Genomic DNA, 27,354 nt, shown 5'->3' with positions numbered 1-27,354 from the left:
TAGGCCAACTTACACAAAGAAAAGAGGCAGCACAAAAGTTTATAAAATAAACATTTTCTTTATCAAAAAGTCGCTCGTAACAGCAATAAGACCATCCCAATAGAATAAGAATAATAAAGCACAGAGATGGAAAAGAGCAACAGATACGAAAAAAGTTGTGCTCATAAGGACAAATATAAAAATATGAAAAAAATATTGCACTTTAGTGATACCCTCAACTTTGAAAGGACGTTTGACGAGAATCTTCTGTAAACATCTTTCTCTGATAGTTTGGCGTTCTTTGGACACGGAACGCGCTCATAAAAAAAGTTGCATTATTATGAATAACAATATTTCGCTCTGAGCAAACGTCAAGAACAGGCGACTTGTGGTTCTTTGAAGTTGGTCGTTTGTGCTTTTGGATCCGTGAGCACGCTCAAAGTGCATCTACTTTGACCCCAACGCAAAGACACATTCATGTTGACAAATGCACGCGTGTACATGTTGCAGTCTAAGTGTGTCAGGTGAAAATTGCGTCTTGTCTTTTTGCCATCAACTTCTAGATTACTATAAAAATGATACTTGCGCATGTATATGGCGTGTGTGAGGCTGTTGATTTACAGGCATGTGCAAAGATCTTGAAGGAGAAAGGAAGACTGACAGTGGTCAACGACGGGCGTCCTTCGAGCACTTTGGTTCTGTCTTAGGAATCTCCGCCCATCATTCAATGAAGTGGTCATGTGATTCTCCCTCAGCTGGAGATGTCGGCTTGCTTTGGGACGGTTTCTCTCTTCATCGTGACGGACAAATGTTGAGGCGGTTTGGTTCGACGGGCTCGGGATATGGGTCCACCTGTTGGGCGGGAGCAAGTTACATGTTCAGAACCCCAGTGTGTTCAGCAGACATGATATCAGGCATGGAAATAAAACGTGAGAAGTTGTGGTGGAAACACGTTCCAATACACTGCAGAACAAAACATTGAGCCTTGTCGACTCACAATGACGCTTTTGTCTCATATCCGATACACAGAGTCCCCCCCGAAATGCTTGTCAAATGACCATCAGAGCTTTGATGAATATGTATATTACTGCTGCATATAAATACTGGGAAATGGTATAAGCTTACAGTATGATACTAGTTCAAATGACCCTTAATCAGTCGGCCAGATTTCTTCATTCCACTTTCGTGCAATACTTCTTGGGCAGCTCTGTGCCAACTCACTCCAACATGCTCTGATCGCTATTGTAACGTCATCACATCAACCCGGGTGCCAAAAAAATTCAAAATACACACCAAATAAACCAATAACGTTTGTTGGCGTTGTTCTCAATGTAGGGATTCTTTATTCTGCAATGACTGATCTTAGCAATTAGCATCTTTCAAGTTTGTTTCCTTTTAATCTATGTATCATGACGTATGGGCGGCAGTTGACCATTGGCTAGGAACGCAGAAGTCTGGTTTGATTCATCTCATTGCTGTATTTTCCACGAGCTGTGATTCTCGCTTTTAATGTAACAGTTGCATGGCCCAATAGGCAACTGCTCCCCACCGTGCAAACTATACTGATTTGAAATTAATTGCACCGCCTCAAACACCCAAAATCTTACAATACTCCCCGCCCCCCAAAACATTTCCTTCTCGGATCTACACAATTCACGTAAGTCACAGTTTTTGACTTTAAAATGATGAATGTCGCCGAAAGGAGAGAGCCGATTTGCCTCGCTAAGCAACTGTAACTAGCTTGAGTAGAATCGTGAAAGTCATGCGTGTGTTTACCTCAGCATAGAGCGGAGGCGGCAGGTATCGGAACTCCGTCATATACGTGAGCAGCGTCGTGTTGGCGAGATCTTGCTCCCGCTCTTGGTTGCCGTGCAGGAAGTGGCGGCGGTGCGACTCTGGGATGGCCAGCTCGCTGTAACTGGGTGGAGCTACAAAACAAGAACGGTTCGAAATATAAAAATAAAACTTTTTATTTCCCCAATGAATATTTTTTTAATTTAATTTTATAGAAAGCTGAAACAAAGATTTTGGACTTTGTCAATCTCGGTACATTACACTTTACCCCCAAATAAATAAACAAATAAAATCAAATAAACAATATTTCCACTTGTATCCTCCAGTTTCTATGTTTGGGGCCCTCAGAGGAAAAAAAATGGACACCTTCGGATTGCCGGTATTATTTTGATGACAACACTAAGTAGAACGAGTTTTGGGTTACTTTTGTATAATCTTAAAATTGGATTAAAAAGTTTTGGAATAAAAATGCCATTTAAATTAAATAGACAACAGAGAAAATGCAATCATTCTTTATGTTCTCAAATATTTGTACATTTTTTTTACCTCTAGGAGAAACTAAAATTCAGTAACTAAATGATAAAATATGACCCTCTAAGTAAATAAATAACCAAGTAAATGAGCAATTGAATGAATAAAGTTGATTAAATAAGTGGAGTGAATAAATGTAATTGCCACATATTTCGGCTCCTCACCTTCAGGGTGCTCCGCCATGCCCAGCCAGCTGGAGGCGCTGCCCTGGCTGCTGATGCTGGAAGTGCGAGAGGAAGCATTTTGTAGAGGGATGGTCCCGATAACTAATGGCAACGACAGCGACAAGTTGAGACCGCCCGGAATGTCCACATACACCTAGAGGAAAAAAAGAAATATATTTCAACAGATATTTCCAAATAGTGTATTTTTCACACTTTAAGACCCGAAAGATCCCCAATTGGCCAGAAATTTGAAAGTGTGCCGTATAATCCAGTGTGTCTTATATACCGGAAAATACAGTGGAAAGAATTGTAAATGCATAGATACAATTAAATGACACTGTAAATGGTAACTGTTCTGCCTTTGAGAAACAGAGTGGTCTTCAAGTGCCCTCTTGTGGTTAACATGTTAATTGCTGGTCCTAAAAGGAAACAAACGAAAAGCGTAGAACTTCAACGACAGCTCAAACGCAATCTTTCGAACGCTAATTGCAAATACTTTTTGTTGTTGATTTCGATAATAATGGTTTGTAAGTGAATGAATCATATTTTAAATATTTTAATGAAGATTTTCGTTTATGGTTAAGTTTTGTACAAATTTACATACTCTTTAAATTATGGTTAGCATGACTTAGCTTAGCTTACAATGTATCTGAATAGTTAACATTTTACGAGACTTTCTTTTAACTTTGTTTTTAGTTTGACAGCGACCGAATAAGGGTAATAGTTAAAGCTATTTTTAGAATAAACAGCACCTGAAGAAAAGAAGTCTGGTTATCCGGGCAACGTTCACTAGCTGTCTAGCTGGCGAAAAAGGATACTTGGGAGTGAGGACCACGCAGTAACCATTTATGAATTCATTCAGTAATTTTCTTGGTGAAATCAGATGTCATAATGTTACTTTATGTTCTATGAAATAAATTATTTTTATTTATGCGACCCTAGCTCTTACTATAGTTTGAGTTCCATGCACCTTATAGTCCAGTGCGCCTTATACAAGAAAAATACATCACAAAGGACTATTTTTGGGGGTGAGTGCGCATTATAGTGCGGAAAATAAAGTAATTTTATTTTTGGGTGGTGGGGGAGGAGCTTACCACAAGTGCGTACTCCACGCGTATGATGGGACAGTCAAGTATAGACGGTGACACAGGTGGGATCTTGAGCATGCGACCCTCCCAGCTCTGACTCTTGCCCTGTGCCAGAGCCTCGCCCCGTAGGTTGGACACCATCTGCTGGATCTCTTTGCCTTTGCCTTTGGCAAAGAAGGTCTGCGTCTGGTACAGCGCTGCCTTGGGCACCACCACACGAGTGGAGCAGTTCTCCACCTCGGCAAAAATTTGGATGGAGTCCCCTGGGATACATGAAGAGGCGTGAGTCCGCAGGAATAAGTGGAGGACGCAAGGGACGGGGACGGCCTCCGTGCTACCTGGCGTGTAACCTTTGCGGGCCACCTTGACGCTGAGAGAGATGGGACCTGACGCGCAGAACCAGCAGCACAAAGTCTTCTCCTTGCTGCCTGCCTGAGGGGCCTGAAAATACAACAAACCCTTCAAAAATGTAACTTAGAAAACTGCAATATTGAAAGCACAACCCTTATTTAAACCCCTTAAACAGACTGGAACCACACAACACAAGAACCAGTGTCAAGGGTATAGTTTTGGCATGGACAGAAGGGACTATCGCTCACTAAGAGAAATCATTGTTTTGTCCTCACAATATAATATGTACCTGCCAGTGCTGGGAGTTACTTTTCCCAGTAACAAGTACTGGGCGGTGGGGGAGGGGCTTACCACAAGTGGGTACTCAAAGCGTATGATGGGACACTCAAGTATACAGCGACACGGGTGGGAATATGATTTAGTAACTCAACTGTCGTTACAACATGGAGCCTTACTCTGCCATTTTATAAAAAGCACATAATTAATTACAGTGTATTCTGCTCTTTGACAGTGTCTCCTTCACTCACTGAGTGACAAACCACCCTCATTCTACCAGCAACACAGCGGTAAAAACACCCCTTAATGAGGGTGAACATGTTTATATGTTTCTAGAAAATACAACTGAATGCAGTTATGATAGTGCCGTCTCAAGCACAGAGTACGAGGAGGTGCTGAATTTCTACCTACCGATATTTTCCCTACCGTGTACCTACTTGCATCCAAGCCGTACTTGAAAACTATCAAATAAAATACTGAAATCAGGAGCTCAGTTTGTAGTCACAAATTTGGTTGTTTGTCACCATGAGCGAATGGTAGGCAGCGCGTGGGGACGGAGCGTGGCTTATACAGGGACAACAAAATCATTGGTGCAAACAAGAGTACAGAATTCAAGGTAAGAGTGTTGCATTTTCAGACTTCTGATTTGTGAAATTACTTTTGCAAAACACCATAACAGGAGAAAAAAAAGAAAAGGACTTTGGCTTTATCCTCAAATGGAGAAGGAAAACGTTGAGTGGTTTGAATACAAAAGACCAAATGGATATGGAATGTCTTGGCTGTTTAATTTGCCAGCTCTCAAAATTGCACAGGCCAAGAAATATTAAAGGTTCACCGTTCCACAGGTTGGTGTGCACGTTTTCTTCTATTTATTCTAAAATGTGGCTATTTTCAGGCAGTTTTAAGGGGTGGTTTCAATGTGAGTATATACGGTAATTTGTAACTGGATAATTACTTTCATACTGACGCGCTACTTTTTGTGTCAGTAATCTGGGGGGGTAAAGAAATTACTTTTTAAATGGAGTAAATAGTAACTATAACGAATGAGCCCAAAACTGGTCCACCACCAATATGGAGACCAAACCCTTGCCAACCATAAGATTAGATTGAAACAATAAATGGCCTAAAAACATGCTTAGAAACAATAAAAATGGATTGAAATCATAATTTTAAGTCATAACCTTGACCTAGACGCAAACTTTGAAATCCAAACCCTAAACCCAACTGAAAAAACACAGACGTTGAAAACCAAATTTGAAAACCAAGTTTTAAGGTTTGAATTCGAATACGTACTATTGATTTAAATGCTCTTTTTCCAAAACCCTAACACAGGAAACACCAAAAACAAAAGACTAGAGTGATTGTAAAGGGACAATGTGTATTACTTCGTGCCTCCTGAGATATATTAAAAAAAAAAATCAATTGGAAAAAAAAAAACATTTATTCATATAATAAGGAAAACTATCAAATAAACGTGTTTTTTAATTGTTATAAGTTGAGAAATTACATTTATTTTGCGTAATATGAGCCGAACGTAAAGGGAGCTGATGTATTTGTCCAAAATCTTGCTGCTACGGGTACCCAAAAACCCCAAAAAGGCTTGGTAAAAAATATGGAAAAAATGAAATTGTGCGTTTTGGTCACTGAGTCAACATAGTTTGTATTAATCCTTGTGCTTTCCCATATCCACAAATATCCCACTTGAAATATGTCTCCCTGTTGCGGTTACTTATGATCATTGAGGCTCATTTTGACCGTCATTTTTGTCGTAAATAATGGTTTCGAAACAAGGTGCAAGCAGAGTTGATTTGTAAAAACGTCACAAAATATTGCGAGAAGGATACAAATGTGATTAGGGGAGTGCGCTATCTGCGCAGAGATCTGCCCACCCCTACCGCTCACCCAATTGAATTTCTCTGGGTGCTTGGCTGGCGTTTTCAGGTATTTACAGTTTGTTTTTTGGGTTTTCATCATAAAGTATCTCAACGATGAACACACGTTAAAGAATGTCTTGCTGACTACAGAGACTACAGCCGTGAATGTAAACTACTGTTGAAACTCTTCCCTGTAAATTGTGGACCGGACCAACTGAGTCGCTTTTACTTCGCACACGCTCAAGTTGGAAAGGTACCAACATGATTATTATGGTCCTTATTTAATCTCTGGGCCGGACGTACTCAGCGACATCTAGTGCTCAAATGATACACACTGTCCATTCAATAAATCACTCCAACACATTCAAAGTCTAAAAAACCATAGCAACTGTTTTAAACCCAAATTTCAAGGTCCAACAAAACAAAGGCAAAATTAAAATTCAAATCCCTTATTGCAAACTAGAACTTAAACTAATGATTTATAAACAGTTATTTATTTCAAAGCCTAATCCGTCTCAAACATTGAGCTCTTCCGAGAACCTGCGGTTAAAGGCCTTCCGAATATCTTGGAACTCTACAATTGCGTTTTCGGAAAGGCTGAGGGGGGGTTGGGCCTACCAGCAGCAGGGGAGTGTTGATATCGATGTGCTCGAAGACAATGAACTCCTTCTTGACCTTGACTGGGAGCATCCAAGGTCGCTGAAGCTCCGCCTTTACCCAGTACCTCACGCTGCCATGTTTGCCCTCAAATGATGTCGCCAGCGCCCTGCACACACGCACTGGGTGTCAGCTTTCAAGCCAGTATTGTTGAATAACCATGAACAATTGTGCAGCTTTCAGAAATTTGAGATTTCCTACTGGAGCGGTCATTCAATGCTCCGGGCAAACAAGAGTGACCAGTTATGTCTTTCTCAAAGCAGCCAGCGTTTGTCAGAGACCAAAAAACCCAGTTACATAGTGGCTGATTTCTTAAATGTTTTCTTGGGTCTATATGCCTGACAGTGAGCATTCACCAACTTGTAATTTCTCTAATGTTAAGATAGGATGTTGTGTCATGATGGGATGGTGTTCGGCAGTTTCGACTAGTATGCCAACATGGCTAATGGTGGGTTTGAGTCAGACATGTCAAACATACGTCCCGTGGGCCAGATCCGGCCTGTTGGATGACTTAATCCAGCCTGCCGTACAATTCTGAATATGTCAAAAAAGAAGCCCGTACCTAATTTTTGTTCAAAAGTTATTATTTCCTGAACTTATATATAAAACCCAATGGGCGAGCGTGTATGTGTATATTCAAATGGGGCTTAAAGGCTCTGAAAAGGCTGAACTGATTTTCGGGAAAGTGTACACAGGCTTCTGGGAGTCTATTTAGCTAGGTTTTGTGTCAAGGCACCCCCAATAAATACCAATAAAATCAATAAACATCTGCTTTTGTGTACAAGCGGGCTTTTATGTTTAATTTAAATAAATGCAAACTACATGCTCTCTCTAGATAGAGCGTAGTGTATGTGTATGTATTTAATTGCTGTTAAAAGTCTCGATAAGTGTTGAGTTTGTATAGCGTGTTGAGTTGGTTCAGGTGTAAAACTACATTCCCTCGACTATAATAAAATAAGCCAGTTAACACATTGCTGAGGTGACACAAATTGACTGTGACTCACATCTGTGGCAGGTGGAAACTGAAGGCAAACTCATGCAAGCCGGTGTGCAGAACGGAGATGCTTTCATCCACAGTGTCATCATCTGGAAAAAATAAATTGAAATAAATGAATAAACTCAAACCACATATAAAACAACAACTTAACCAATATCAAGCCTTAACCCTTTTAAAGTCAAGTCACATTTATTTGTATAGCCCTTGATCACAAAAAGTCTCATAGGGCTGCACAGACCACCAAATTCGATCCATGACTTGAAAATATAAAAGGACAGTGTGTTGTTTTTGTAACCACTAGTCGCTGTGTAGTGTCTTGCAACCAAAGAGAGCTACAAAGCAATAGAAAAAAATTCAACGATGGACACCAAACCGCACCATTTTTCATCTCATTTTTTTAACTTTGGCCAGGTTTCATTTTTTACCTGTAGCAAAAAGCTAGCACCAAATTATGTCAGCTCCCTCTGGGTGAGGCTCATGCAATATAAAATGAATGCAAAATTCTCAACCAATGAGTATTTTGAAAGAACACATGGTAATTATATTGGTTAACGCCTTTACGGCACAGTTCTGACTACATGGGTTTGAATCCATCTACCAGCCTTACTGTGTGGAGTTTGCATGTTCTCCCCGTGCTTGTGTGGATTTCCTCCGGGCACTCCATTTTTCTACCACTTTCCAAAAACATTCATTTCAGGTTTATTGGCCGGTTCAAATTGTCCCATGGTGTGAATAAGCGGATGAGTTGTCTGTCTCTGTGTGACCTGCGACTGGCTGGCAACCAGTCCAGAGTATCCCCCGCGTACTGCCCGAAGTCAGCTGGGATGGGCTCCAGCATCCCCGAGCCTCTACCCCTCTATGTGGATAGAGGCTCCATGCCATTGGGGTTAGGGCGCCCGCCCCAAGACTGGGAGGTTGGTGGTCTGAGCCTCGGCCAGGTCATACCTAAGAACTTTGATACCCCTTGCCTCCCTGCTTGGCGCTTAGCATTAGGGGTTGAAATAGGGGGGTTTGGTCACCTAATGACTCCCAACGAGATGTTGCAACACATCAGTTGGGTTGAGCAAGAGCGTTGGGAATCCTCTCCTCTGTATCAATTTCTCAGAAAGAGTCAAAAATGTGAATGTGTTCTTGACTCGAGCCACCTGCCACCAGGGGGATATGGCTCCGGTATATGTATATACCACTTAGAGGCACTAAAAAATACAAACTGTCCCTTTAAATTGTTGTGAAAAACCCACGGCACGGCAGATGAGTGGTTAGCACGTCTGCAGTACAGTTCTGAGGTTATGGGTTCAAAACCAGCTTTCCTGTACGGGGTTTGCATGTTCTCCCTGTGTGTGTTTCCTCCAGGCACTCCGGTCTCATACATTAAAAAAACATGCATTGGCCGGTCCAAATTGTTCCTTGGTGAGAATGAGCGAGTGATTTGTCTGTGTGCCTTGCGACTGTCTGGCAACCAGTTCAGGCTGTCCCCTGCCCAAAGATATGATGGGCTCCAGAACCCAATCAACCCTACTGAGGATAAGCGGTGCTAATAATGAATGGATGTTCAAAACCCAACTCTAGTTTTACATGATAACGTAACAAAAATAGGCAGAGCTTCCGAAAATTCAATATAGAAAGCATAAGTCATAATATGGGGTTTTAACAACATAATTTGAATTCCTAACACATTGTTCAAGGCCATATAGATGACGTCATGAGCTTAAAAGCAAGTGTTCCTGGTGTCACGCGCATCTCACGCCGTCCTCGTGTCCCGTGCGCGCCTCAAGCGAGCTTGAGCGGCCCAGTCTGCAGCGGACCAGTTTGAACCAGCCGGAGCAGCCTCTCGCCGACCGACCGTTGTCCCGCCCCCTCAAGCGAAGCTCCCCCGCGATTGGTGGAAAATCTTAGCATAGACGACCTCACAGACGCCTTGTTGCACGAGGAAAAACCCTCGAGTGAACTAAACGCGCACATCCAAAGAGTCACGCAAGGACACACGCAGGAAACACACACGAAGGAAAAACTAGCCCATATGGAGATAGTTGAATGTCAATAATAAAACACTGATAGATCTCCCGTGAGACTGAAACGGGTTGCGTTTTTACAGTCTTGGAGCGCTCAAATTTGACAAAAGTCCTCAAAATGAAAACTCCTCCATGTTGCCATTGAGCCTGCAAGTAAAACAGTCCCAACAGTCGAGCTTCGACCTGGTTTGTTGTTCTCTGCCGCTTTTGACAACTCAACAGGGTGCATATCGTGCCTCAGATAACTGTTCTCACCAGCAACCTGGTTGACTTACGAATTTGTAGGTGCGTGATGCTCAAGTGGACAAGAACAAAATACAACCCACATTTTTTAGATTAAAAAGCTGTGGATTTTATTGTGCTTTAGATTTCTATGTGTGAGACAAAATCAGTCTCAGAAATATATTTAAGAAAAAAAGACAAAAGAAAATAAATCTAATGTGGTCATTAGAACGGTTGCTTTGCGCACAGACTAGTCTCAAGTCAAGATTTTTTTGTTGTTTTAGTTGATGTAATATTAAAATTGTCACCGCCCATGTTTAGTCATGATTATGTACTTTCTTCATTTATAACTTGGTTTATTTTGTTATAATTATGTAGCTTCAGTTCATCATCCTACTTCCTTTAGGATCGAGTATTGTCACACGCCGCTGCCTGTCAATGCTGATGTCTGGCTCATCTCTGAAGGGCGGGATGACGCTTGTCACCGAAAAACAACAGCGACCAGACGATGAAGGTGCTGTATCAGAGACAGACCAGGAGGCTTCTCCTGCTACTGGTAACCATGGAAACCAGTACTTTATGTTGCATGTGGAGGAGGCAACCCCTACCTAAAAAAACACCTGGAAAGGGACGGGCTCCATCAAGCTGTGCTTGCCGATGACACACCGTAAGAAGTGACGCTCCAATGACCATGAACTGTGAACTTACTTCTTTGAGTAGAATACAGAATAAATAAAACCGTAATTACAGTTCATGAAATGTTTAAACATCCACATTCCCGGGAAGATCACACTAAAATCCAGCTTTTGCCCGTTTTAACAAAATACAAATTATTTCTTCATCAAGAGTTGAACGACTAGAATAGAATTTCCCCAAAGATGACGAGGCGGCCATCAGTTGAATGGTGCACTATTCATGACTTAATAGATTTTCAATCATCTTATGGACTCCTTTTTTGTATACGAATTATGGAAAGATATGTCAGTTTTCACACAAGTGAATTGCTACAGCCATTGTCTGTTGGTTCATCTATGTCCAGAATAAATTCTGTAATAAAACCTTCTTTTTTTTTCAATTGGTATGCATTTTTAGGGGTAAAAAAAATCGTCTAATGCAGTGTTCTTAATTGGTGGGTCAAAACTCAAAAGTGGAATGCTAAGTTTCTCCATTTCCCTCATGTTGAGGTTTTGAGTTTTCCTTGCCTTCATGTAGGTTTTAGATCAGGGGATGGTGTAATAATAGTCTGTAGTTTGCAATAATCTGTGGTCTATGAAGCCCTTTGAGACTCCTTGTGATAAAGGGCTATACAAATAAACATGACTTGACTAAGAACAAAAACAGAAGGTCAATTACACTCCTTAACAGTAGAGGGCGATAATGCCCAGCTCAATCTTTTATACCTGTTCAGTCTATCAGCGCGTGTGAGAGCCAAGACATCTCTTTTGATTTTGTTGGTTTAATTTTTCCGTTGTTGGCGATGAGGGGAAGGATGGTGGAAAACTGTCACAACAATGCTGGAGTTGAAGAAGAAAATAATTGCGAAATACGAAAATGTCGCACAAGTGTCTGCCATTGAAGTGGTGCTTTAAGGTAAATTATTATTATTTTTTTAATTGTTTTTAGCTTTCTACGAGCGTTTTTATCTTTATAACCTACATAAATTAATAATTTGCCATGTTTTGGTACACACTTTACTAATATTTTGAATTTATTTTAGTACGTGGCAATTGTAAAGCAGTTTCAGGGAGTTGGTGTCGGCTTATATGAGAGTACTCAAGGTCCTTGAAGACATTTGGTTTCCCTGGTCTATTTTTTTTTTTGAGAAACGGTTACATATATTTTACTATATCTGCTCTAAATAGCACAAACCTTTTATTGTATACATTTGAGAAGAGGAAATGATTTCTTGATTAGGGTCCTGAAGTAGGACCAGTTGAGATCCGGTGGTCTATCACATAAAACGGTAGTGTTGGTGGTTAAGCAACAAGAACAACATGGTGACATTTATCAAAATATTTGGAGGTAAAGAGATATACATCATAACATCACACTCCAATTGAATTGTTCTTTTTTGAAGTAGTACTTTGTTGCAGTGCCCCCTTCCCCACCGCCGGCTGAACCCAGCGTGATCAGGTTTGAACCGCTTCAAGCAATCAACAGGGAGTTGCCTCCGCCTGCCTTGTTTTTTATGTTATCACTTGCAAAGTTTTGTAACGATTTTGGTGGAAAAGTTACACACTGTGGGTTCGACCTGGGACACCATATACTAAGCAAACATATAAAGTGATGAGGTTGTCAAGGTTTGTCTGCGGTCGTAGAGAGACTTGTTTTGGGTGCCTCACCTCGCTCTTCACCGATGAGGGTATCTCGGTGGTGCAGGTACTCCACCTCCTCGGTGTAATTCTGCGTGTAGGCCGTGTTGGCTCCGGCGTTGCGGGACTCGGTCCATCGGACCTTGGCGACCCCGCGCGCGGTCATCTCCAGGCTACGGACGCGCACATCCCCGGTGACCTCCACCACCACGCGGCCGGACACCAGTTCGCCGCCGGAGAAGACGGGCAGATTGCTGTCGTTCAGCGTGTCAAAACACACGGACAGGGCACGAACTTTGCCCAGAACCATAACGGCTAATCAAGACGCCCCCCTGACCCTCCTCCACGCCCCTTTGGCAGAGCGAACCGCGGTGGCCGGAGAAGAGCGCAGCCTAGCTCCCGGTGGCCCGCGCGGGGCCCGCCCGGAGTCGCTCCTGGCTCATCGAGGTCGGGCCACCCTGCGCTCGCAGCTGATCCTCGCTCCGTTTCGTGCAATGTAGTGGCGCGTGCGGAGCGGGCTCCTCTTAAAGGGCTCAGTCAACGAAGATAAGCTGGCTGCAGAGTGCGTGCACGCACCCGGGTGGACGCGCACGCACTCCACACAGGCTAAAGGAGGAGGAGGATGGATGCGAGGGTCGCCCAAGCCTTCGTCATCAGAGCATGGAGTGACTGTGACGTCAAGAGACAAAGACAAGTTTTTGGTATGAAGTAAGGTGCACACAACTTGTTTCTCGCGATCATTTCTTTTATTAGCACGAACCACTAATGAAATTGTGAGTGTCATTAAAATTGTCGAGAAAAATTGTTCAAACCTCACATTGTTTATTTGCTGGTAATAGTGTCAATAAAATTGTTCAAACCCCCCAAAAATTAGTGTCAATAAATTTGTTTAAACCAAAAACCAAAAATTGACAAATGAAAGAACAGTAAATTACATTTAGAGCTTTGTGTTTTATGAATTTTTGGAGTGAACGCCACATATAGAAATATTTTGGGTGATATAAATGGATCTTTATTTGAGCTTTATGTCCATTGACTGTCAATCTAAATACTTTTCCTGTGGAAGTGCATTTCCAGATCAAATATATATATTTTTTATTTCTGGTTAAATTGAAGTTGTGTTTGTTTGCATTAAACCAATAATTAATCCTTGAAAAAAATGTATTTAATTGCTGTTAAAAGTCTCGATAAAATTGTTCAAACCTCATATTGTTAGAATATGATATAATGAAATTGTGAATGTGTTTAATTGCTGTTAAAAGTGTCAATAAAATTGTTCAAACCAAAAGCTCATATTGTTGGGATATGATATAATGAAATTGTGTGTTTAATTGCTGTTAAAAATATCGAAAAAATTGTTAAAACGGCATATTGTCAGATATAACGAAATTGTGAATATGCTTAATTGCTGTTAAGATTCTCGAGAAAAATTGTTCAAACCTCACATTGTTTATTTGCTGTTAATAGTGTCAATAAAATTGTTCAAACCAAATAAAAAAAAAAAATAAATTTTGAATGTCTTTAATTGCTGTTAAAAGTTTCGATAAAATTGTTCAAACCTCATATTGTTAAAATATGATATATTTAAATTGTGAATGTGTTTTATTGCTGTTAAAAGTGTCTACAAAAAATGTTCAAACCTCATATTTTTAGAAAATGAAATAATGAAATTGTGAATATGTTTAATTGCTATTAAAAGTGTCGATAAAAATGGTTCAAACCTCACATTGTTTATTTACTGTTAAAAGTGTCAATAAAAATTGTTCAAACTCAACACTCCTATTGTCTTCTTCCAACTATTGACGGAATAAAAGGGAAGGAAATAACATGCAGTGTTTGTGAATAAAAAATAAAGGTATTCCCAAATATTTTTGAGACAAATCTCTCCCCCTATAGGCGTTGGGCATAAATATGTACCTTAAATTTTCAGTTACAGGGAGCTCTTCCCCATTACAATTTACCACTGGAAATGCAACAGTAATTTGTTGCATGGCCCATAATAAATGTACATAATTTATGTGTAATCCTTGCAAAAATACACAGTTCACAGTGCCCTGTTTAGGTGTATTATGCATCTGTCCAACTGTGCTCACCCCATAGGGGGAGATAATAATAATAATAATAATAATTTCCTTGTATTGTCATTCTGTGTAACAATACACAGAACGAAATGTCGATTGCACCTGACCCGATGCAGCCGCAGCCAAGAGAGGGCGCCGCCGACCACTTTTTAAGTCTTAGGAATGACTCGGCCGGGGCGCGAACCCGAACCTCCCAGTCTCAAAGCGGGCGCCTTACCAGGATGACACCTAATAGGACAATGCTGTTCATTCGGAAAGAGGGAAATTATAACTTCAGGGGCTGTAGTAAATTCAAAATCCCAAAGGTGAGAACGACCAGGATAAGTATGTGTGTGTCTGTGTCTTGAGTCAAACTTTGGAATAATTTACAAGATCAAATAAAGAAGATCAAACAATGTCCAACTATTCATGTGTTCAAATTTAAATACAAAAAAAACATTACTGGCGAAATACAGGGATGAAGAAAATGGGATATGAGTGGGATTGGAAATACTGCGCTTAAAACTATGGTTAACTTGTTGTTATTGTTGCCATTATTATATCATAACTGTTATTATAAATATTATGTTTATTGTTGTTATTATCATTGGTGCCACAGTGATATTTGGTAATTAGTGGCATTATGACGTTGAGGGATGGGTATTACGAAGATTCGTGTATAAAATATGTGATTATAGTAATTATTATAATTATTGATATCTGACATATGTGATAAGTATATCCATGAGATTTTGTTATATTAGACACAAGAGAAGATTTGTAAAATGTATTTAATAGGGAAGATAAAGAGGTAGGGAAAATAAGCATCTGCTTCTGACTACCCCTTTTCGAACATATTATGTAACATTATTTTGCTGTTGACTCATTGTTTTTGTCCTGTTTTTATTTTAATGTTCGAAATAAAGTTTTCATTTAATGCTAAACAAACTAATGTAAGCTTCCGTTAATCATGAGGGAATGGCAAAGAGAAGCCACCAGAGAGCAGTGTTGATGTCATTTTTAGGCAGACATGTTGAGAAACATGGCAACAATTTCATGAATGGATTTCAAGCACCTGTACGAAACCTGTCAGTAACTATCTTACACATCTGTTTTCTTTTGTGACATTGATGACAAACGCATTTCTGCTAACTATTGAATACACCTATTTAATTCAATGGATCATTTTTTTTATATTAAAAATGGGGCATCACTTCCGTTTTGGATTTCCTTCCCAACTAGGTGTAGCATTGGACCCAACCTCCACAATTAGACCAACCCTGGATTAGTCGTGGAGGGAGATCCTTACCGCTGTTGAACTGAATGTTAATTGGATTCATCAGGTACTTATAACGAATTTTTGTCTTCGAGCCAAGTGTGCTTAACTTTTAAGTGCTTAGTGTAATGGTTGTCTGTGCAGCTATTCGAGACTTCTTGTGATTAAGGGCTATACAAATAATCATGACTTGTCATTTCTTTTCTTCAGTGAGTCACAGAACATGTAGTGTTACCTAATTGAGCACCTCGAGAAATGTTGTTCAAAGTCAACTGATTTGACTTGTTTTCAATAGACTTGCGATGTCATTGAAAGAACACAATACTTGGCAAATGGCAAATCCCATTAAAACGACAGACAGCGATTGTAGTGAACAGAGTTTTCATACCGCTCATTTCTGCTTTGAGGTTAAACAATTGTGGATTTTCGTTTTGTTTTGTTTTTCACCACAATGAACTGTGGAAATTTGGAGACCTACCTCACTGAGATAAAAGAATGGATGTCACTCAACTTCTTGCGCCTTTATGTTAGTTAGTTATTGGTCCATCTAAATGTGGTGACTTGTTGTCTAAAACTGCTCTGAAAATTGACACATGTAATATCACGCAGAGTGACTCAGTCAAAAATGTAGGTGTCATATTTGACCCCGATCAATCCTTTCAAACACGCGTGAAGAATATTACTAGAACAGCATTCTTCCATCTTCGCAACATTGCTAAAATTCGCCCTATGCTGTCTCAGCCAGATGAGATTATAATTCACGCGTTTGTTACTTCCCTTCTCGAATACTGTAATGCACTACTCTCCGGTCTCCCAAAGGCCAAAATCAAGAGCCTTCAGGTGGTACAAAATACTGCAACGAGGCTTTTAACTAAGACAAGAAAGTTTGATCACATTACACTGATTTTAGCTAACCTGCATTGGCTCCCTGTTATCTTCAGATGTGATTTTAAGGTTATTTTGGTTTAATATAAAATCATACATGGACTTGCTCGCTCATATTTTTCAGATTTAATTTCCCCCTATTTTCCGGTCTGGAGCCTTCACTCTGAAAACGCTGGTCTACTAGTGATCCCAAGAGCCAGGAAGAGATCCGCAGGTTCGAGAGAGTCTCCATCCGGACCCTGGTAATGTGGAATGCTCTTCCCCCTGGGATTCTATCTGCAACCTCAGTGGAAATGTTTAAATCTAAGCTTAAAACACATGTCTACTCTATAGCATATGAATAACCTATATTTTATGTTGATAATATGTTTATTATTTGCCCTCATGTAGTTTTTTTTGTTGGCCAAAATGTATTCATACATAAGTTAGTCTTTCAATATCTAATACTTATTCAAAAGAAAAACTATCACACAAAAAATGTGTATTTTTCCCTCCTCCATCTTTTTCCCACCAAAATTCTGGAGAGCCACTAGGGCAGCAGGTTGCTGACCCCCTACCTCAAGGGAGCTGACATAATTGTCACCCATCTTGCTGCTTACTGTACCTCAAAAACTAAATAGTTTGAAGAAAATTTGAGCCTTTGAGTCCTCGTTTGTTAAGCAGAGTGTTCCTCAAATGTCTAGCCAAGGTATTATTTTTTTAAAGGTTAAGACAAGTTATCTAGCCCAAGATAATAATCTGAAATATTTATATAAAACTAAGAACTGACTATTCAATATTTGTTAATCGTGTGAAATAAGAAAAAATATTTTAAATTTGCTTCATTATTTGTCAGTGAACAATATTTTTGTGAGGGGAAGCATTGAGCTAAAAAGTAGTCGAACAAAATTAATTCCCAAAATGATTTGTCAGAACTACATTCCAGAGCATATACTTTCACTCATTTTACTAACATTTTATCCGTCATCATTCGTTAAAATGTTGGGACCCCTTACTACGTTAATCATAAATAAAGAATTGGAAAATTATTTGGTAGTACCATATTGTTGCCAAGAAGACAACTTGTACACACGCGAGTATATCTATTACTAGTTCATTTGACATGTTCACATTAATAATTGTGCTTATGCGCACATCATTTCTACAAGCTCTTGCACACATGTGGAAGAAAATGGCTATATGAAAGAAATTGACTGTAATGACGATAAATATATGCTGCTAAAAAGCAATTTTTAATTGATTTTCAGTAGGAACTATATTTGCATGCAAGCAGCCATTGTTTCCATTCTTCAAATGCCTAATTTGGCTAGTATGACGAGAGCTCAATGTCGGGGATGGCAGAAAGTCTTTAACCGGTCAGAATTGATACCAAGAATGCACTTTAAACAATGGCAGCTTACATGTATGTTCTGACAAAATGTGTAAAACTTGAATTCCCACCAGAGATGTATCGCATAATTAACTTTGTACTAAACATATAATTTCTATGGAGCATACCTGACATTGCACTTGCACTTTGCTTTAGTGTAAATAAAAAAAAAAAAGACAAGGCGGCGCTCGCTTGGAGTTCATCAAAGGAACGTCCTCATTTTTTGTTTAAACAAACAGTCAGCAGTCAGTGAAATGGAGTAATTGTGGGATCCATTTACGCCGCATAGTCCTTCAGAAGCTGCCCGGCGATGACCAGCCTTTGAATCTCACTGGTGCCCTCGTAAATCTCAGTGATGCGAGCGTCGCGGTAGTGGCGTTCCGCGGGCATATCCGTTACGTAGCCCATCCCGCCCAGGACTTGGATCGCCTGATGGGGTGGAAATAAAATGTCAAGCAAAATTTGGCTGCCGAAGAACTTTCATAAACCTTAGTTCTTTTATTGTAAAGAAAAGCATGACCTCAAGTGTCTCAAACTAGTAACCTAGGGGCATTTGCAGCCTGCATGACAACAGTTTGAGGCCCCTGCCTTAATGTAAATGTTTAACATTGATGCGGACCACGCGAATCTGTGCTAAATCGTTCAAAAGGAATAGAAATTGAGAAAAAAAATTGCTGGTAATTGCAGCCAGTAACAGTGGGCGCGGGATAAAAACATTAGCTCGCAAAACGCGATTTCTGTCTGAAGTGTGTTTTAAACGCGATATTTGAAAGTCAGTGTACTTGGCAGGCTGCTAGACAGAGGAGAATACACAGAGAAAGAGAGTGAGGGAGAAAGAAAGAAAGAGAGGGAGTGACAGAAAGACAGGGAGAAAGAGACAAGAGACATATATATATAAATAGACAGAGAAAATGACAGACAAACAAAGGAGGACAAAGACAGACATACAGAGAGAAAGATTTTAGACTATTGGATTATTTACTTATTACTGGTTTCTTTATTTTATTCCACATTACTAATGTAGTTATTTTTCAATCTTTAGATCTTATTTTGTGTAGAATAGTGGAATGTTGGATGCGATGTGGCCATACTTTGCCTAAAACCCAACTCCGGCAGTCCCTGAGTCAATCGAGTTTGAGACTCCTGCCTTACCTGGTGTGAGCAGAAGGTTGCAGCCTCAGAGGCAGCCAATTTAGCCATGGCAGCTTCCTGGAGACAGTCATTTTTTGTGAAAAAGACTACAGACTGAAGTTGTAGAGAGGGCATGGACTTACCTTCGTGAAAGGCATCTTGGCATCGCGCAGGAGGGCTGACTTCCACGTAAGCAACCGAGCGCTCTCGATAGCCAGCGCCATGTCGGCCAGCTTAAACTGCCACAAACAAATAATTGACGGCCATTAGTGTTTGTGTCATAAGCAAACAATCAGGGATATATTTTTCTACCCCAAGTTCCCTTTTTGACCACTAGGAGGCTATAGAAATAAGTCAAGTCTATCTTTTGTATAGCCCTTTATCACAAAAAGTCTCAAAGGGTTGTAAACAAAACAAAAACAACAAAATAACTGGTAAACTATAACATCAGCTATATAAAATATTTTTGTGGGAACGGGAATATTTTAAGCAAAATATAGAAAAAGTAAATATGTAACTTGGTTTACATAGAATCAAAATGCCAAATATGATTACATCAGTGATAAAATTGCAATGTTAAAAAAAAGCAAAATAGAGCTAGATAGCTAGCTAAAACAGAAAAAAAATATCTAAATAGCCAGACCGAAAGCTAAAAGGCTGGGTAGAAAGGAGGACCAAATTTAGCTTGATAACTAGCAAAACGACAGGTGTCAAAATCAAATGGAGAGGGCCAAATCAAAAATACAGTATTACTACAAGCCAAGGGTCGGAATGATTGATTGTTGGAAATGAGAGAAGCTGCAAATGCTTGATGCTAATGTTGTGCTCGTCACAGCCTGTGACACCTAATGCAGTGCTGGACAATACTTAAACTAATAACTAGATGCTAAAGCTAAATATGAGCTGAGTTCAGGCTAACGACAGCAGAAATCGAGGATGAATAATACTTTGCAGTGCATTAATTTTAAATTTTAAGTAAGCTAGTTTTAAGTAAGCAATGTTAGATACAAATGCTAGTTGTTAATGCTAGTTTCTAATGTTGGATTCCAGAAAAGTGGTAACTGGCAGTTCTCCAACCTCCGACCAGGAAAAAAATCAGAAAAATGACGCTCGAGGTGGGCGGTCCTAGTTGCAAAGTTGTAGAAAAAATATAAAACCCAACTTCATCGAGTTGCTTCAATCTGACGTCACTCAACAAAATAGCGATGCTCATGCTCCAACACACGGTGAATGGTAAAATACGATTGTAAAAATATATTCATCTTTGTGCTATATACCTAAGCTGCCGTTTTTCCTCCACAATTTGAGCGCATGCGAGAAAGCAGGTTTGCTGGAGGCCCAAATGTCTTTTAATAAGCATAAAAAAGAACAATTTTTTGCAATCAGCCATCTTTGCTCCAGGCCAACAAATATTTCCACCCGGTCTCAAACCGAGGACCTTTCCCGTCTTAGGCGAATGGGCTAACCAGTTTGAGCGATTTGATCTGAAACCAACACAAGACTTGGTACCTGAATAGCTTGTAGCTTCCCAATGGGTGCACCGAAGGCTCCGCGCTTCTGCGCGTAATCAGCTGCGCAGTCCAACGACGCCTGAGCGATGCCCAATGCCTGAGCCGCGATACCGATGCGTCCGCTGTCTAAGGTTTGCTGGAGGCACAAAATGTGTCAATTTCTAAGTCAATGCTTCTCACTCACACAGAGGTACAAATAGCCCTCAGGGTACTCAAAAGGGACACTGTAATATTTGACCACTAGATGTCGCTGTATTGTGTAGTGCAACCAAAAATGAGCGGTAACAAGCTCAAGGCAGAATACAAACTACGGAAACTCAAAAAGACCAAACCATTTTTATTCTTTTTTATGCCCAGCCTTTGGAAAGGTTTTGGGTTTTTGGGGCTAGAAGCGAGCCTCATGTTATGAAAATAAATACAAAATTCTCATCCAGAGTATTTCAAAAAATGCATGTTTATATGATATTTATTATACTCGATTTTTGCTTATTATTCAAATTCATATTTTTGCTTATATTAACGAAGTTTCTTTCACCACTAGGAGGCGCTAAATAATACACAATGCCTTTCTAATTTTCAAAGATATACATTTAAAAATATATATCTAATATTTCAAAATTTAGGGCGGCATGGCGGATGGGAAGTTAGCACGCAGCCCCACGGTGCGGAGGTCAAGGGTTCCTTAAAATGACTTCCATCCATCTATTATCTGCACCGCTTATACTCAGTAGGGTCGCGAGGGTGCTGGAGCCCATCCCAGCTATCTTCGGGCAGTGGGCAGGGGACACCCTGAACTGGTTGCCAGTCAGTCGCAGGGCAGACAGACAGACAACTCACTCGCTCAGTGACACCTAGGGACAATTTGAACCGGCCAATTAACCTGACATGCATGTTTTTGGTAGGTGGGAGGAAACCGGAGTGCCCGGAGGAAACCCACGCAAGCACGCCGCGCTGCCTAAAATTACTTATTTAACTAAAAATATATAATAGATAATACAATGATAATAATATAGTTAAACAAGAAAATACTAAAATAATAGAAAAAAAAAGATAAAAATAGAAAATAAAACACGGTGTTTTATTTTATTCTGAAAAATATATAAATCAAAATGATAGAAATACTTAAAAACACAATCAAAATATAGATTATTTATTTAACTAATACAATAATCAAAAGAATCAGTCAATGTGGGAAATATTTCGCCTTTCCTCTCTGAGACATCGGTTGGGGGGGCTCTTGGCTGAAAAAATATTTTTAAAAGAAAATTGAGAAACATTGTGCTTTTTCACACTTGACTCTTTAGCCTCACACTACTAAACAAAAAAAGACAGTGGATGGATAGATGTTTCATTTTTAAGCTAGTGTTTTGATGAAAAGCAGCAGTGTTAGGGTGGTGACCTGGTTACCATGGCGATCTTGAATCCTGCACCGCGTGGTCCCAGCATGTTGTCCAATGGGATCCTGCAATCTTCGAGGATGATGTTGGCGGTGGATGATGCCTTGATGCCGAGCTTATCCTCCTTCTTGCCTAGCGACAGGCCCGGATGGGGCATGGGTACAAGAAAGGCGCTGATGCCCTGTGAAGAGCAATAGAAGATGCTAATGTTAGCACAGAGCTAAAAGACGCCAAAAGGGTTCGCCGTGCCTTGTGTTTGAGCTTCTTGTCGGTTGTGGCGAAAACGACAACAGCGGAAGCATCCCAACTGTTGGTGATCCAAGCTTTGGTGCCATTTAGAACCCAACAGTCGCCATCCTGATGTGCTACCGTGGACGCGGCGCCCGCATCACTGCCATTGCCTGAAAGTCAAAGCAATAAGAGGTGGACTAGGGTGGTCGTTATATAGAATTCCCAAAATGAATACTTCAACTAGTGAAAGCCTGAGTACGGTGTGAAACCATGAGAAAATACATCTTGTGAAGTTTCAGATGGATCAAATATATTTCAAATGTGACCCAGAGGCCAATTTGGCACGGTAATATGAGCAGTCAAAGCTGTGCTTTTAAAAACGTTTTGGGGGAAAAGTGCATTTGAAATTTGGGTTCAAAAGACTCACATACAGTGTAAAACTTCGAAAATAACATGCATGTCCAAACTATCTGGTAAACTGCATTTTAGTATCATATTCTAACTATCGCTAATCTTGTTCCAACTCAGTTTCAGATGCTATTTGGGCGGAGCCAAGTATTGGAGTGAAAAGTATGGTGACTGTCAATGCAACAAGGAAAGTGACAAAGGCCTTGGCCCTCTTCCAAAACAAGAACACCAGTAAACTCGCTGCCTCCATGACCGTCTCTTTTCTTGATTGTTGAAGTGAAAGAACTGAGCACTTATCCCGACGAGGATAGCTGCTTTCCTATCATCGGATTGGAATTCAGCTGATTGATGAGCCAGAACTTTGTCACTTTCTTTGTTGCATTGGCAGTCGCCATATTTTTTGCTCCAATACTTGGCTCAGCCCACATAACATACTGTATAAAACTGATTTGGAACAAAATTACCAATACATACAATATGATACTAAAATACAGTTTACCACACAAATGTGACACACGTTTTTTTATGTTTTACACTCTATGTGTGTCATTTGAACCAAAGTCGAATGCACCTTTAAAAAAAAAAAATAACTCTTATTGCCTATATGGCACCTCTGAAATATGTCCAAACCATCTGAAACTTCACAAGATGTTTTTTGTCATTGTTTCACACAATATTCAGGCCTTTGCTGACAAAAGAAAACAGAGGTTCGAAAATAAGGACCACCCTAGGGTAGGCATGCTTGTATTACCTGGTTCGCTGAGGGCAAAGCAGCCTACTTGGTGGCCAGTTGTAAAAGGTGTGATCCACTTCTGCTTTTGTTCCTCAGAACCAAACTTCAGGATTGGACCCAAGTAGAGAGACTGACACATAGGTGATACATACATGAGTCATGGAAAATAGATACATGAGATGTGACGATATTCATGACCCTCACGTTGTTGACGGAGACCACTACGCCGGTGCTGGCGCAGCCGCGGCTGATTTCCTCCATGGCCACGCTGTACGCCAGGTAGTCCATGCCAGCACCACCAAGCTCATCGGGAACCTCCATGGCCATCACCCCCATAGCACCCAGCTCCAAGATCTGAACAGTGCACACACTCATGAATTGCCAGACGAGCGGCGAGGTGAGCACGCAGCAGACATGCCTGCTGTGCCGGGTACGTCTGCTCTTTGTCCAGCCGGGCGGCAATGGGAGTCAGCTCCTGATCTGCAAAATCCCGACACGTCCGCCGAAGCATATCATGTGTTTCTGGAAGCTGGGCCAGCTGCGACATAGCGCGGCCCCTGCGCATGCACACGCCAAGGCCTATGAGGAAAGCAACACCAATCAAATAGATATCGGCCCATCCGAGACACTAAATGGATTAAATCAAACGTTTTAGTCAACTCAATTTGGAGACTGATTTGTAAAATTATTTTTCACCCATCCATTTATTCAACAGCCTATTCATACAGTTATCCTTTTCAGGATCAAAACTAAGGCTGCAACAATTGGTCGATGTTGTCGACAAAAATAGAATTGGAAATGTCATTGATGTCAACCTTTGAAACATTGTATGCAGCGAGATTCGACATGTAATATAGAGACTTGAGAGAAAAGCGATAAAAGATCAGGATGAATAGGCCCAAAAAATAATAGTTACAACATAGTCCATCCATCCATTATCTGCACCGCTTATCCTCAGTAGGGTCGCGGGGGTGCTGGAGCCCATCCCAGCTATCTTCGGGCAGTGGGCAGGGGACACCCTGAACTAGTTGCCAGTCAGTCGCAGCGCAGACAGACCGACAACTCACTCGCTCAGTCACACCTAGGGACAATTTGAACCGGCCAATTAACCTGACATGCATGTTTTTGGAATGTGGGAGGAAACCGGAGTGCCCAAAAGAAAACCCACGCAAGCACAGGGAGAAAATGCAAACTCCGCACAGGAAAATTTGATCCCATGACCTCAGAACTGTGCCGCGGATGCGCTAACCACTCATCCGCCGGGCCGCCATTCAACATAGTACTTAAAAATAATAATATTGAGATGAAGAATAGTGCAATGTAACAATAGTGCAATGAAAATAAGTGATATAACATTTAGCAGCAGCAATTTGTAAAAACCCAATATAATTCACAAATGTACAATTGGAAGTAATCAAGTTATATTACTGCAATATTGTGGTATTCTGATATATATATATATATATATATATAATATGTATATCACATATTTTTGTCACAGTTTCGTGCAATAGTGTATATATTTTCACAGTTTCATTTGGCAACAGCAAAAAGAAAAATAAACCCAAAATTGTCACAAAATGGGTTTTCAGTTTTGTTCGTTTGTTTAGGGTTGTGATGGCCCTGGGGAAGAACCTGTCTCTGAGCCAAGTTTTCTAGTTTTGAGGGACATGTAGCGCTTACCAGAGGGCAACGGTCCAAAAAGGTGGTGGCTTGGGTGACACCCGTCTTTTACAATGATAATTGCTCTGCTACAGTATCGCTATAATCCAGCTGCAGATGTAGGAGGAGAGCCCCAGTTGGAAGAGTTTCTCGACCAGGATCTCCGTGACTATGGTGTTGAACGCGGAGCTAAAGTCCACTATAAGCATTCTGACATAGCTCCGGCGTTTTTCTAACGCAAAATAGTGGGGGGTGTATAAGACATTGCCGGCTTGCGATACTGTAGCAGAATTCAGTTTTCAACTATTGTCACAAGACACATTTTCCAAAGTTAGGAATCTTACATGATTATAATATTTGCTGAGACCAGACCATGCGCAAATGTATCTCTGTCTCGAGCGGTGAGATACAGTAATGACGGTATCAACATCAAATAGGGTTATAGGGTAGTTTGGGAGCCTTTTAACCTTGATTGGGTGGAGAAAAAGATTACTTGAAAGTTTTGCAAAGCAGACCTTGCTTAACATGCCAGTAACTCAGTGTTGCATCAACAGTTAGAGAAGTTGAACAAAAGAGTCTGACTCGCATTAGTAAGATTTAAGTAACATTCAAGTAACATTCAAGCCAATACAGTTTTGATGTCATGCTTTATACATTTCATAAACATACATTTCTATACAAAAGAGAGCTTGAGTAATATGTGTGACTGTGCTTGACAAATTTATTCAAAATTATAAAAGTATGCAGTTTAAAGAGACCTTTTGAGAATCATTAAGTTAGTTTCTTACAGCCTTTGAAGTTGATCACTGAATGCAACTATTTTACTTACTGTACTAACGCTTTTAACAAGCTTGCTCTTGGTTTACACTTTACACAGGGATAAAGAATGTTTACTTGATTTTAATTCATTATTCATTTTCCCGTTCCCCAGGAAAATGAACAGAAGTTTATTTCATGGATTTCTGTCTTAACTGACCAAGCTCCGTACCTAGTTGGTTTGAGAAAGCGCATCTTTTATTGACATTTCATCCAAATCTACAGTGTGTTCAATCAAAATTGTATTTTTCTATAATACCTGTTGTTCTTGTGTTTATTATTATTTACCACATAATAGAATAGAATATACCTTTATAATCATTGTTACAAAATGGGTTGACATATTGTGATAACAAAATTGGACGTGGCACTCCAGGGTCACGGTTTACTGAGAGGATTAAAAAAAAGATAAAGATAATTTACACAATATTTACACAAGAAAGTGTGGGCATGTAGAGGCAGAATATATTTTCATTGGGTGTTTACATACAGTTTTGGGATCGTATTAGTGCAATATGCGGCGGTAGTGAAAAATAGGCAACGTTGTGCAAAGTAAGCATAGGCATGAATACCATTTCACATCTGTATGAGGTAGTGTGTTTGCAAGAGTTTCAGTTTTTTGTGCAGTGTGTGTTAAGGGTGGTGATGGCTCTGGGGAAGAAACTGTCTCTGAGTCTGATTGTTTTATATTTTTTATATTAAATAATGTAATCAACTTCATGTTAAAATAAAGAGAAAAAAATAAAATTATTTTATTAATCGACTGATCGTTTCGCTAGACGGTGTTTAGTTGACTGTTAAAATTCTCATTAGTTGCAGCCCTATCAAAAACACGTTTTAGCTCTCACTATGTAGATGTTATATAATATTGTACCTATTAGCTCGCCACTAGCTGTGTGCTAACGGTGTCAAAGGTCGAACGTGGTCACCTTAGTCTGAGGACAAAATCATAACACAAATATTGATATTTGCTCTTACGCCATGCTCGTACGTCACCCCTCCATTGAAAAACTTAAAAACCGTCAGTTTGTAGAATTTTATTTAAGTTTAGCGAGCTGAAAAAAAACTTACTAAACAGGAAAAAAATGTCATAGCAACACTTGGCTACCAATGGAAACACGAGATTTAGACTTTAAATTGCCGAGCATTCTTTGGATTTCATTTCGCTTGAAACTGCCAAATGGAGGCTCGCCGAACGCTGTGAGCGAGGAAACTGGCGGGGAAGAGTTCAAAAAAGTACGATGCAAACATGTATAATTCGACAATTTATTTTGATCGTCCAGTGGGGAGATTTAAAGGAAAGTATGCTCACCTTTGGTCGCTTTGCAGAGCAGCGCCGCCATGTTTTCCTCTTTGCCCTGCTGCGTTCAAGTGGCGTAGGGAACGGATGAGACGCAGTACTACCGTAAACGCATAACATATTGAAATATAGCGTCTAAAAAACAGCTGAACATACAGTATGATTGTAATTGGTTTCTTATATAAGTTTACATTACCCAAAACTGTTTGAAACCACCACAATTATTTTTTTTTCTTTTGAGAATTGCGTGTTATAAAATCTGTTATTGTTTTACCCTTTACGACCACCATAGTTCAAGGCGGTCCGTCAACAAACTAG

General features: G+C 40.2%; 2 protein-coding genes across 2 annotated transcripts; both read right to left on the bottom strand.

The window, feature by feature from the left end:
* Positions 1 to 38: 38 nt before the first annotated feature.
* Positions 39 to 12,872, bottom strand: LOC148350870 (arrestin domain-containing protein 3-like). Its single transcript, XM_088356127.1, has 8 exons — positions 12,288 to 12,872; positions 7,719 to 7,800; positions 6,676 to 6,823; positions 3,895 to 3,997; positions 3,563 to 3,819; positions 2,469 to 2,622; positions 1,756 to 1,907; positions 39 to 831 (listed from the first exon to the last, which is right to left on the bottom strand). The coding sequence occupies exons 1-8, from the start codon at positions 12,565 to 12,567 to the stop codon at positions 772 to 774; spliced, it is 1,236 nt and encodes a 411-aa protein (XP_088212253.1). The 5' UTR covers positions 12,568 to 12,872; the 3' UTR covers positions 39 to 771.
* Positions 12,873 to 17,689: 4,817 nt separating this feature from the next.
* On the bottom strand, positions 17,690 to 27,136 carry acads (acyl-CoA dehydrogenase short chain). The gene is made up of 10 exons (XM_088355581.1): positions 27,049 to 27,136; positions 23,677 to 23,837; positions 23,463 to 23,612; positions 23,277 to 23,388; positions 22,136 to 22,287; positions 21,897 to 22,067; positions 20,488 to 20,625; positions 19,122 to 19,217; positions 19,000 to 19,056; positions 17,690 to 18,276 (listed from the first exon to the last, which is right to left on the bottom strand). Exons 1-10 carry the CDS (start codon positions 27,077 to 27,079, stop codon positions 18,124 to 18,126), a joined length of 1,221 nt encoding a protein of 406 aa, XP_088211707.1. The 5' UTR covers positions 27,080 to 27,136; the 3' UTR covers positions 17,690 to 18,123.
* Positions 27,137 to 27,354: the final 218 nt, after the last annotated feature.

This window comes from Urocampus carinirostris, chromosome 16 (genome assembly GCF_059441175.1).
Source record: "Urocampus carinirostris isolate Australia breed hairy pipefish chromosome 16, RoL_Ucar_1.0, whole genome shotgun sequence".
Taxonomy (NCBI): Eukaryota; Metazoa; Chordata; class Actinopteri; order Syngnathiformes; family Syngnathidae; genus Urocampus; species Urocampus carinirostris.
Note: the sequence above shows the minus strand (reverse complement) of the source record. Positions and strands in the feature narration are given on the sequence as shown.